Source organism: Sceloporus undulatus, chromosome 7 (assembly GCF_019175285.1).
Source record: "Sceloporus undulatus isolate JIND9_A2432 ecotype Alabama chromosome 7, SceUnd_v1.1, whole genome shotgun sequence".
NCBI lineage: Eukaryota > Metazoa > Chordata > Lepidosauria > Squamata > Phrynosomatidae > Sceloporus > Sceloporus undulatus.
In genome coordinates this window covers 48189989-48202863 of record NC_056528.1, presented here as the reverse complement: position 1 = coordinate 48202863, position 12875 = coordinate 48189989, and the positions used below count along the sequence as shown (strand labels likewise).

Genomic DNA, 12875 nt, shown 5'->3' with positions numbered 1-12875 from the left:
CTCTTTTATTTTTGAATGTACAGTGTGTCCGCATATGCTGGAAGTCATGCCGTAAAAAGCCATGGTGCATCCTGAAAGAAGTAATGGAGCGCGTGCCTGTGGCGTGTGTGCTGCGCCACACTGTAGGCACAAGCCCCATGGGCTCCAGCATATGTGGGATTTCCCTTACATGGGAACGGATCCCCTGCGTAATGGAAGGGCCCACTGTACTTTACAGGCACACAAAACTGTATATACTACGTGGAAAATGCCACTGAAGATCCAGAAGATTTTCTGAGATTCAGTAGATCTCAGCCAATGGGTAGGTTCATATGAATGCAGAAGAGCTTTATCACATGAACCCGACCATCAGCTGAGATCTTCTCTAACTGCTCCCATGGGCATGTTCTCTCCATGGAATCAACTGATGCCCAGGAAGGACCTTTATAGACTGTATCACCTCATCACCATACTCACAAGTTTTGCATTTCCATGAATATTCATACAAAGGTCCTTCCTGGGCACTAGTTCCCTCCATGGATCTGAGGATGTAGACCAACTCTACAAAAGCTCATGCTACAACTTCTTTCGCACAAGATCCCTTTGCTTATTGATATTCCAGACTAACACAGCTATGTCTCTGAATTCTACTTTAATGAAGAAGTCACACAAAGGGGGCCAGTTATAAATAAAACCATACAATATGCAAAGGCTTGAGTAATAACTCTGTCCACGTTGTAGCTGCCTTTCTTGGTTTTAATGTAGGACAATAAGGCAGAAAAAATAGGATGAAAGGCAGTCTACCTTTTCTGTTTTAACGTTTCAGCCATTGTCCAGATTTTGTCAGAAACCCAATAGCAGCTCAGTGGCGTTCGCCCACAATGGAAATTATCACTTCCAAGAATTAGCACACAGAGGGAAAGCAAACATGACAAGGGATGGTAGGGTGAAGATGATGTGGTGCACTGAATCCATCGGAGTCATGGGACATTGATGGAGCAAGGAAAAGCACACGCGACGCAAAGATGAACGGGAACCATGATACAATCTGGTCATGCTGTGCTGCTAACATGGATTTGATTTCAATGGATCCTGCGGGCAGTGCATATTATTATTATGTTCGGTGCGCAAGATGGATTTGTTTATCAATGTGGCGTCATGGTACAGGCACATTTGGCGGATGCTATTAAAAGTCGATTGGGTGCTTGGCTGGATGATTGCTGTGACGACATGCGGAGGCCATCTCAAGTTGGCAAACTTTTGCTGTCAGGTTATCGAGGGAGTGCTATTTACTTTCTCTCTCTCGACATTGCTTTCACGGCAAATTACAGACAGCCAGAAGACATCAAGTTACTACCTTCCAGCATTAAATAAGCAACATATAAATACCGAAAGGGACTGATGCAAAGTTCAGTCTAATTCCACAGACCGATAACCTGTCAGCAAAAGGCTCAATGTGCTGATTTTTCCTCTTTCTTACCTGGCCTTCCTGGTATGCCTGGTGGACCAGGGCTACCCTTCGGTCCTTCTGATGGTGGCCCTGGGAGTCCTGGGGAGCCTGGTGGGCCTTGGAGGCCAGGAAAACCCTGGGCCCCGGACTCTCCCTTCAGACCAGGGGGGCCTGGTGGACCAAGGGGCCCCGGTAAACCTGGGTCACCCTTTTGACCTGTTGTTTGAAAACAAGAAATTGAAAAAGTCAGAGGCTTTTAGGGACGGCATTCATAGTTTTTTGTGGGGTTTTCGGGCTACGTGGCCATGTTCTTGAAGAGTTTATACCTGATGTTTCACCAGCATCTTCATTTCTCCAAAGATGCCAGCCACAGATGCTGGCGAAATGTCAGGAATAAACTCTTCTAGAACATGGCCGCTTAGCCCCAAAAACCCACCCAAAAAACCTATGCAAAAGTCATGTTTGTTAGGATTGCAAATCTTGGTAACATTTACTCTTGCAAGAAGAAATGAACAACTTTGCTGAGATAAAGTCTTGAAAGCTGCAGTTTTCAAGGACTGTTTGCAGTTCAAGACTCCTCTGCTTTAAAAACATTAGCCAAAATCTTGTCCTCTGCACAGAAATTGCAATTTTCTTCACAATGCATTTTCCATGAGAATAAATGCCAAATGAGACATACTCTTGTGGGTGTCTAGTATTCTCCTTGTTAAGGTTCTCTGAGTCTCTGACATTCAATATACCCACTTTTACATCTGCCGTTTGGATATTTTCAGATATTAGCAACCTGGCACCTTCTATATACAAAGTATGATCTCTACTACTGATCTAGGATCAACCTGCTCCATGAATAAAGACAAATAAAACTTTGCCTGATAGTCCTGGGAGTCCTGGATTTCCGGGAAGACCAAACCCTGGTTGACCTGAAACAACAACAACGATAGAAGTCAATGGAATGGTTATGTATTATGGATGTGGTTCTATATGGCTGTCTACGTTGCATAACTTTACACATATGTAGCAGAGTTAAAAAAGGTGCGGACGGAGTGGGAAAACAGGTCAGGTCCCAGAAGATGTATTGGGAACACTTCTGTTTGGAAAGAATAAATGGGGGGGGGGGAGCAAGTGGGACATCCAAGAGAAGGAAGGCATTTGCTAACCTGGTTCTCCCTTCTGTCCTGCCGGTCCAGGAATGCCGTCTTGCCCAGGTTGTCCTTTTTCTCCTGAAGGACCTGGAGGACCAGGGCGACCAAGGTCACCTATGAACAGATGAGGAGAACATGTTAAAAATAGCAGGCTTTCTGGCAGTCTTGAGGTTTGTTTGAGTTTGTACAGTTTGAGTTTCCCTTACCCAAAATGCTTGGGACTAGAAGTGTTTGGGATTTTGAAATTTTTCGGATTTCGGATTATCTGTATTCGCACAGACAGTTGGCCCTTTGAAGCTGTTCCATTCCCGCATCATGGATAAGAAAAAACGTAGGACCTTAAGACCCATTGTCCCCAATGGCAGCACAGCTGGGTGCATGCACCACCATTGAAAACAATGGGCTTTGCCATCCATGGATGCTCAACTCCAAGGATGCCAAGCCAGCAGATGACAAGAGACCACTGTACATACATAATGAGATGATACTCAAGTCTAAACACAAAATTCATTTATGTTTTGTATACACTTTATACAAAAAGCATGATGGTTAATTTTATCTTGTGCATGAAACAAAGTTGGTGCACACTGAGCCATCAGAAAGCATCACTATCTCATCCACCCGTGAAAAAGTTTTGGATTTTGGAGAATTTCAGATTTTGGCGTTCTGGATAAGGGAGACTCCATCTCAATTTCAATCTCAGTTTGTAAAGAATTCACATTAAAGGAAAAAGCTGTTGAGAAGTACATTTTCCCCTTTTCTTTACTGGATTATGAAGGCCATATCCAAAAGTAACTGTCAAGATCTCCTTCCGTATTCATGCCACATGGACAGCTTCTCACTTGGTACGCTGTATTTCTATTACTACCAGACCCAGGCACTTGTGTCCTCCAGTGTCCAAGATGAGCAAGGTCTACACTTGCTTCCATCCACTCAACCCTCTGTGATAGGGGACACCTGGGGCCATGCACACTATACACATATAGTGCCATCATACCACTTTAACTGCCTTGGCTACATCCAATGGAAGTTTTAGAAGAGAAGAAACGGAGGTAGTATTAACCAGCCTTCTTTCCCATGAGCAGCATTACCCAATGCATCCTTCCATCATAGAGCTGTTTGCTAACATGTTGGGAGATGTACACCAAAGAAGGAAAAGCAATGCTTCCAATATCTATGGGGGAGTCTAAGCTACCTTAAATTGCTACGGCTACTGATTTTATCACTGGAACCAGAAATTGGTTTTTATATTTAAAGCATAGACTTCACATTCCAGATTATCAACAGATAAGGGAAATTTACAGCGCTTTATAAATAAAGGTTAATAATAATAATAATAATAATAAGGGAAATTTTGATTTTGAAAGCCTCCTTCTTTCAGAAAAAAAGGAGAAAGTCTATCTCTTTTGGAAGCATCTTGCACCGTATTCTTGCAAGTTTTCTTGCCTCATGATGAGTGTTTCTGAATGTTAAAGCAATGCTGGATCAGAATTTGGACAGGTAAGTCTGAACAGAACCTCTCAGGAGTCAGAGAAGTGGGAATACTATACAGTTGCTACTGTTGTGTGCCTTCAGGTTGTTGAGGCATACAACCATAGGGTTTTCTTGGTAAGGTTTGTTCTGAGAGGGTTTGTCCTTGGCTTCCTTTGAGGCTGAGTTGCCCAAGTCACCCAGCGAATTTCCATGACCAAGCAAGGATTCGAACCCTGGTCTCTCAGTGTTTTAATCCAATTCTTAAATCACTACACCATGTTGACTCTCAACACTATGTGTAACTGCTATGTTTTACTAAAAGCTTAGCTTCAGGACAATTCAAGTAGACCAAGAACAAAAAAAAGCAGTTGCCCACTTTGCCCCAAAGTTTGATAGATCTTGCATCCCTGAACATGTACCTGGAGGTCCAGGTGTTCCTGGTACGCCTGGATTACCTGGGGGTCCATCGATACCTTTTGGTCCTGGCATACCTGGTGTCCCTGTGAAAGCAGAATTTTAGCTTACAAACAAGGAAATGAATTCAGAGAGACGTCAGAGGAGGTAGACCAAGTCTACAAATGCTGACATACAACTTCTTTTGCACAGTCCATAAGGTGCTTCAAGATCTCTTTGCAAACAAGGAAATGGATAAATAAAGGAGGTGCAATGCAGCTAGATGGGGCTAGTAAAAAAGGATGAAAAATGGAATAACTTGTTTATGAATTACAGTCCAAACACAGGGGATAAAATTCGAAGGGGGAGAAAAGTTCTTCCCTTTGCTATTCTACTCAGCGATGGGGATGGTTCCTTTCATTGAAAGGAGTTATAGTACTTATGCTGACCTGTAATAAGTCCACCCAAGGTTTTTGGGTTGATTTTTTGAATTAAATTTCTCTATACAACACCGTTGCAAAACTAAAAGAAATTATCCATATATATATAAACCCCTCAAAGCTTTGGGAAACATGAACGTTTTCAATTGAGACTTCCCAGGACCAAGGAGGATTGCAATCCAACAATATCTGGAGGGTCACAGGTTCCCCAGCCATAGCTTTAAAAACAATATGAGAGGGAAAGGATGAGAAGAATTCACTTCCCTGGAACAACGTCTTGACTTTATCCCCTGTTCATGTTACTAGAGCCACTATGTACATACCAGTAAGAGAAAACCGTAAGGCAGAAGAAGAATTACCTGAAGCCAAAACACGAAAGCATGGAGAAAAACAGAAAAAACAAGAGTCAAATGAAACAAGAAATTAATTACCTGGGAACCCGGGGAGGCCAGGTTCACCTTTTGCACCTGGATTACCGGGCAAACCAGGCAAGCCAGGATTGCCAGAAGACCCTTTGATACCAGGACTCCCTGAGTAGCCAGGCAATCCTGCATCGCCCTGGAAAAAAACCGGAGAGGTCAAAAACAAAGAAGTGCCCTAGTTTTTGGTGGGTTTTTTGGGTGATGAGGCCACGTTCTAGAAGAGTTTATTCCTGACGTTTCACCAGCATCTGTGGTATGTATGCAACAACAAGGGTCTGTCTCCATCCATCTGGGCTGATGTGGAGCAGGCCATCACAAGATTTACATGGGTTTTGGGATACCTGTGAGATATGAATTTTCACAGGAGACCTGAGATCTCAAAAGGAACTCTCCTCTTGCAGGACCGGAGGTGGCCTCATATAGGCCAGCTTCAAACATCCCATATTTCTCTGTGGAGAACCTGGCAACCCTTAAGAAGTTAATCTTTCACCCCCCCCCCCTCTCTGTTCTCATTTGCAAGCACTATGAAGAACAAGCTCTTCTCAGTGTGGCTTTTTGTGTATCCAAAATAGCACTAGCCTCACATGCTCACAAGATATTCACCTCCAAAACCCTTTAGCAAATTGAATGGGTTTGATGTAAAATTCAATAAGTCCAATGATGACTCAACATGCTTGAGTGCATCTCACACCTGTGTGCATATAGATTGAGTCTCCCTTATTCAAAATGCTTGTGACCAGAAGCATTTAGGATCCCCTAATATTTGTAATATTTGTATTACATTGTGGCATGATATCTTGGAGATGAGACCCAGGTCTAAACATGAAATTAATGTATGTTTCGTATATATCTTGTACACATAGCCTGAAGATAATTTTATACACAATATTTTAGATAATCTTGCACATGAGACAAAGTTGGTGCACACTGAACCATCAGAAAGCAAAGGCGGCACTATTTCAGCCACCCATATGGACACATTGAGTAAGGGATTCCACAAGTTGTAGTTCTAGAAAGTGACTTCTCCAAGCTCTGCTCAAGGAATATTCAAGAATCATGCCAGAACAGGCCAATGTTGTGATGATCTGCATTCATTAAACTAGTGATGGGCACTTGGCTTGCAGCTCCTATCATCCCCAGCCAGCAAAACCAATGGTGAGGGATTATGGAAGTTACAGTCCAAAAACTTCTTGAGAGCCAAACTTGCCCACCTCTGCATTCAAGTTTATGTATTTGTTTGTATGTGCATGTGCACATACACACACACACACATACAAAATGTATCTAAAAGAGAAGCCAAGATCTTTATATGACACTGATAAAATATCCTTGAAAAGGACATTCCAGCAACATACCTTAGGGCCAGGGGGACCTGGGATACCGACGTCCGAAAGTCCAGGATCACCCTTGTCTCCTTTCAGCCCAGGAAACCCAGGAGAACCAGGCTGTCCAGGGCGCCCTCCTATGCCTTGCGAACCTTTCGCACCCGGGGAACCTGCCCAAAATTTAACAAGAAAGTTTGCAGCAGATTCTGAACACTCAAATATGTCCCTAACTATGGTCACAAACTAAATGTCTTCAGTTTAATCTCTCAGTACAAAATTCATCCCAACAACAGACCTGAGTGAAAAAAATATCTTAGTTACCTGGAAGACCCATTTCACCACCAGAACCTTTCTGTCCAGGGGGTCCAGTTGGTCCAGGGGGGCCAGGTAATCCTCGATCGCCTTTGGGACCTAGCAAAAACATATTTCTTAAATTGATGCTAGACAATCATTTCCACCAACAAACACACATAGAGTCCATCAGATCTGTTATGTCATTAGCTTTCAAGCATCAGAATTCATAGACTCATGATGCATAATCTTCCAAGTCTAGTATCTGCCATGGATTCCCATTAAAAAGAAAAACAAAAACCAATATATCCAGGAAATCTTAAAATTTTTGTTTCAGGCATGTGCTAATTAAGTGCTATTGTCTCAGTGTGCATTTGTGTTTTCTTTGTGTTTTGCTATTGAAGCATGCTCAGTAAGGGTTTTGGGAGGCAGCTGCAATATATCTTGCTTGCTGTAGGCAGACACACATGGCTACTTCTGGCCTGGCTAGAATGTCATTCTTTTCCAGCATCATCTTTATTGCATTGCCTACTGCGGATCTGCTGCTGAAACCCAGCTGTGAAGGTCTATGTTTCTCCAACCTCCTTCATCATCCACCTGATGCTGATGCTGCTAAAAAACCCTTCAGAGGAGAAGGAGGAGGCAAAGTGGGACTGAGGGCATAGGAAGCCTTTGTAACAAGGAGCGTCTTTGCCATAGGTTTTGCTAACCAAACTATGCCTGTACATTCACATGTTATGCAAGCTGTCGTTTTTTTCCTCACCTGGAAGTCCAGGTGTGCCTGGCTGCCCAACTAGTCCAGGAGGCCCTGGGTCACCTGAGATGCCTTGGTAACCCTTCTGCCCAGTTAGACCAGGAATACCTTCAAGAAAAGAAAGGGAGAATTAGATGCATTTATACTTAGGTGCATGGCCAAATGGAAAGTGCAAGACGATGCAGCCTTCCTCAGGATCCAGTGGCATCTTTCCTGTTTGTCCAGCTAAAAACCATTGTGCAAGGGTCCCAAGGGGCACTTTGGCATGCAGACACACCCCACTCAAACCAATACACAACATATGACTATTCACAGAGCTGAGCATGCTTTTCCATTGAAGATAACACTAAAGTTCTATTTGTTAGGTTCACAAATCAGGTAACCGAAGTAATAAAAGATGCAGTTCATTGAACAGAGGTAGGATAACCTGGGACCCTTCATTTGTTTTAACCGAATCAGAATACCTGGTACTGTGTTGTTGTATAAATTGTTCAACCTCCTATCAGACTTAAAGAGTTAATTTTTCTCCCTGGGGCCCTTGACTGTCAATAGTTTAGCAATAGTAGCTTCCCTCCTTGCATTATACTGATTTAATGAAGAAAGGTTGGGGCAAACAGGAGTTTTATGCCCAAAGTCAGTAAGCTCTGTTCAATGCTTGTTTTTGGAACAAATTCCATGGCTCAGAATTATTTAACATCAGGCTCCGTTTGGTTAATCTCAGGACTCTGCAAGCTTGAAGCCTGCAGTATTAAAGTGCTATGAGAAGACATCTCAGTGAAAAACATATTCATCCCACAATGGGCCCCATGTTGCAAGATGAGGTTAAATGAGAATCCCAAGTCTGGAAAACAGCAAATATTCAAGATCTATATTATATCAGGGGGAAATACAAAGGCAGGGTTTTCTCACCTGCAGTTCCTGGCTCTCCTTTTTCTCCTTTTGAGCCCAACTGGCTTAGATCCACTTTTCCTGGAAGTCCAGGCAGACCTGTCTCGCCCTTGCTGCCTTTTTGTCCCGGAGATCCTGGACGTCCCAACTGGCCAGGTAAACCATCATTGCCTAAAGTGGTACCCAAACACAGAGAATGTGTCACTGATTCAGACTGCTTTGCCAATGCTATACAATCCCCAAAGAAAGGAGTGGCATTCTAGGTTAGTGTCAAAGCATTGGTGCAATCTGAAGAATTCAAAAGGTACGGTGTACCGAACACTGTTTGATATCACATCCTTCTTCCAATAGATTCAGGGTGGTCTAAATGGTCACACACATACACACCTCACACACTTAAGCCTAATTTAAAGACATAGCCATGTTAGTCTAGAAAAACCGTATGGAAAGGAATCTTAGTCTTCTTCCTGAGATGAATGGGGATAAATGACTCCACGCATCTGAGGAAGCAGATTCAAATCTATGAAATCTCATGTTACCGACTTCTCTTTTTCACTTAGTCTCAAAGGTGCTACAAGATCCCTTTGCATATTTAAGGCTAATGGCAACCTGTGAACTAGGGACTGGATTAGGATGAGTGGATTCCATAACTAAAAACTACTACTACTACTAAAATTTATTTTTAACCTGCCCCCAATTTGAACTATACACTGGTCCTAGCTCAACAATGTTTTTTAAAAGGATGATTCATTCTACATGATTAGACAGTGCCATGGAAAGGTGGGATATAAGTTTAATTATTAATTAATTAATTAATTAATAACATTGCCACCATGCACCTGCACAGCAAAGTAGAACATCAAAAATCTACCTTTTTTCTATTTGTTTGTGATAAATGGAAAACAGACTTGAACTTTCAGAACCTTTCAGAGATGAGTCCCATGCACCAATGTATACATTGCAATGTCACATATCCCAACACCGCATTAAACCCACCGCCATGAAAATGGAGAGCCACACACATCTTACCTTTGGGGCCAGGAAGGCCACTTCTGCCAGGGGTTCCAGGTGAACCTGGTGGTCCAGGTGCGCCCATCACTCCCATCTCACCTTTGCCACCTAAAGGCACAACAACATCACAGTTTTATTCTGAGTCCAATACATTCTCTCTCACACACAGAGTCTAAACCCTTTGGCTGCGTTCCCTTCAAAAGATCAAGATGGCAAATTGAAATCCTTCCTAACTGTAGTGCTAAAATTAATGATCCACAATCAAAAAGTCCAGAAGTGGCCATGTTATTGTAAGCTATAAAGACAACGCTATGTAACATAATTGACTAAGTATTTATTTGCTCATGAGGATGATCTAAGGACTGGTTGGCATGCCTAATACAGAAAGGCTTTGAAAGACCTGGAAGCCTTCATTAATCATCTTATTATGGTGATACAGATGCACCTATGGTCTCAGTATAAGCTTGGCCAAATGGATCTATCATTTCCCATTATTTATGCTTGGGATCTAAGATGTTTCTTACAGGCAGAATTCTACTAAAGCCATAAGTGTAAGTCTCCATAAAATTAACCAGAAAGCTGGCATTAAAGTAAAATAATGCCGGCCATCATGGGGACTTGAAACCTGTATACAGACTCTGCATTCATCACCAATTCATTTGAAATAATTCCAAAGAAGCCCACTTGCAAGCCTTAAATTTCTCTGATGACTCATTCAGACTATGCCCACTGAATCAAATGCAAATCCTTGTCCAGCATTCAGGCAGTCATCCATTTCTAGCCAAGTTCTCGGTGACTCCACTGATCACTACTTCCTTGAAAAAGCCCCAAAGAAATTTACCTGGGAATCCTGGACTTCCGTCTCGGCCAGGTGGCCCAGTTGGACCCGGTGGTCCTGGGGAACCAGGGGATCCTGGGAAACCTGGACTGCCTCGGTCACCTGGAGGACCGGGAACGTCGAATCCTGGCGGGCCAGGGTCTCCTTTTTCACCAGCTATACCTTGCAGTCCTGGACAACATTATGAGAATACAGTCCTTCAGTGAGAGCAGTTATGGAAGAGGCTCTAGAACGATTGCAAATCATGTCATATATATCGATTTGTGTTTTGCATCAGCATAATTAGAATGTAAAGTTGATTGGTTGCCTACATGGCCTTAATTCAGTAAAAACCAAGTATGTGACAGGACTCCAAAAATGATAAATTTAGGAGTCTGGTGTTGTAGGCGCAAGACTTGTACAAATGGCTGCAAAAGCTGCGTCAGGTAGACAGACGTTATATATACTTTCTGACTGATGGCTCAAGAGGCAGTTGTTTATGGAAAAGTGGAAATTTGTGATCCAATGTATTAAAAACCATAATCATTTTGATTGACAGGGATATTACCTTTACGATTATATAAGATTTTATATGTCTGTAATTGTGTGTGTAATAGCCTGAGTTAAGGCTGCTACCGGGAATAGGTTTATTGACTGCACAACTAATGACGTTATTCATTTGCTTTCATATGAGGAAACCAAGGCATCTTTCTAGGTCTTCAGCATCCTTTAGGGATTTTTGGACAAAACCTACTCCATGTGGGCGAAGGTGCTGCCTTTGTAATGTATGGAAAAAGTATGCATAGAAGTCTATGAGATCAGCCTTAAATTTCTCTTGAGGAGCCATCTTCCGTCAGGCTTCCGAGGTGAGAGCTACTCTTGACCGAATGAGTAAATAATAACCGCCTGGACCAAGAGTCTAGAAACAGACTAGATTATGCTCTTCTTGAAGAAGAAAACCAAGAGCTGAAGATAAGTTCTTTATAGAGGAGGATTTGGAAGGTGTGAGCTATCATACCTTGATAGCAGGCCAGTCACATCCTACTCTCTGTATGTACTATAGGCTTGCATAGAGCTCACTAAGAGTCAGCTTTCTTGAGACATTAGAGGGGGGAATCTTTGGTTCTCCAGCTGTTCTGGTCTACAACTCCTATTAATGATACCAAACATCATCAATAACAAGGGACTGTGGGAGTTATTTTCCTAAACATCTGGAAGGCCAAAGGTTCCCCAGCCCTCTTCCAGAAGCTGGTTTAGAGACTCCTTCCCAACTACAGTGTAGTATCTAACATGTAATACCAAGCAGCAGAATAGCAGAACCCAGCAGAAATGGGGGAATTCTCCTTCCCTTAATGCAAACCCCCATGTGTCCCCAAAACTGTAGGGCTAAGAAATACTCCGAACCCAGTATGGTGTGGACAGCTGTATAGGGAAGCAAAGCAGAAGAAAGTCCCATTGCAGTGGTACTCTAGTGAAAATGTTATGTAGAATTTGAAGGCTTTCATGGCTGGCATCCATAGTTTTTTGCGGGTTTTTCGGGCTATGTGGCCATATTCTAGAAGAGTTTCTTCCTGACACTTCACCAGCATCTGTGGCTGGCATCTTCGGAGAAATCCCTGAAGATCCCAGCCACAGATGCTGGTGAAACGTCAGGAAGAAACTCTTCTAGAACATGGCCACATAGCCCAAAAAACCCACAGAACATTATGTGGAATTGTGTGCATTTAAAAAGAAATAAATAAAATAAAATCAATACATTTATGGGAAGGGAGAAAGAGGCAGACAAAGGAAACCATAATACCTGGTGGGCCTGAGAAGATGAAAAGCCATCATGGTAAGAACTCATCAGGAGGTTGAGGCACAGGTAGGTAGTAGGGAGTTGGGAGAATGCCATTAGGGTTAAGATACAAAAGTAATCACAACAATGTTAGACCAAAAAGCTACATAATAGTTTCAATCCACAACCCAACAACTTGAGAGATCAGCCAGTGAACAAACGGGTTGTGGATTGTGACCATCGTCAGTTATCTAACCCAAGCATAATACCAAGGTAGCAACATCTAGAAACTGAATTTCAGGTACACTTGGATTGAAATGTTTTCCAATGGGTAGTCACTATCATATCTGGAGAAAATGAATGCATCTTTGTCATACAGAAATTCCAACAGGAACTGAACCTTTTGATGCCTTCAAATAATGGAAGTAAACCAAAATGACTATATATATCTGTATCTGCTGTCTTTTTTACTTTTCAACACTCACAGTTGTTGCTATGCACTTATTTATTGGTGGGGTTTCCTCTCCTTAGAAAATAATTTGTTCTTTGGTGACAATGTCTGACTAAATAATGACTGCCCAAAGGAAAACATAAACCAAGAAGACGGCTTCAAATTGCACAGAAACAAAGAACCATGTCACTGTTATCCCAAGTTATTGCTAGAGAAAAAATGGAATTCTAGGGAGACAAATATAAGTAAAAGAAGGAAGGTG

At 42.4% G+C, this 12875-nt stretch overlaps 1 protein-coding gene across 7 annotated transcripts in view; it reads right to left on the bottom strand.

Annotated features, from left to right (window-relative positions):
* The window catches only part of COL4A5 (collagen type IV alpha 5 chain), an 89046-nt gene that overhangs the window by 15376 nt on the left and 60795 nt on the right, over positions 1-12875 (bottom strand). For 5 of the 7 annotated variants that reach the window (XM_042479333.1, XM_042479335.1, XM_042479336.1 and 2 more), the window contains 12 exons: positions 12187-12195; positions 10410-10577; positions 9587-9676; positions 8579-8728; positions 7679-7777; positions 6946-7035; positions 6655-6794; positions 5309-5435; positions 4464-4544; positions 2587-2685; positions 2299-2349; positions 1460-1645 (listed from right to left, as the gene is read on the bottom strand). In XM_042479333.1, the coding sequence (XP_042335267.1) occupies positions 1460-1645; positions 2299-2349; positions 2587-2685; positions 4464-4544; positions 5309-5435; positions 6655-6794; positions 6946-7035; positions 7679-7777; positions 8579-8728; positions 9587-9676; positions 10410-10577; positions 12187-12195 (1290 nt within the window). The remainder of the gene's footprint in view (positions 1-1459; positions 1646-2298; positions 2350-2586; positions 2686-4463; positions 4545-5308; positions 5436-6654; positions 6795-6945; positions 7036-7678; positions 7778-8578; positions 8729-9586; positions 9677-10409; positions 10578-12186; positions 12196-12875) is intronic. The other 2 variants (XM_042479334.1, XM_042479337.1) reach the window with 1 other exon arrangement.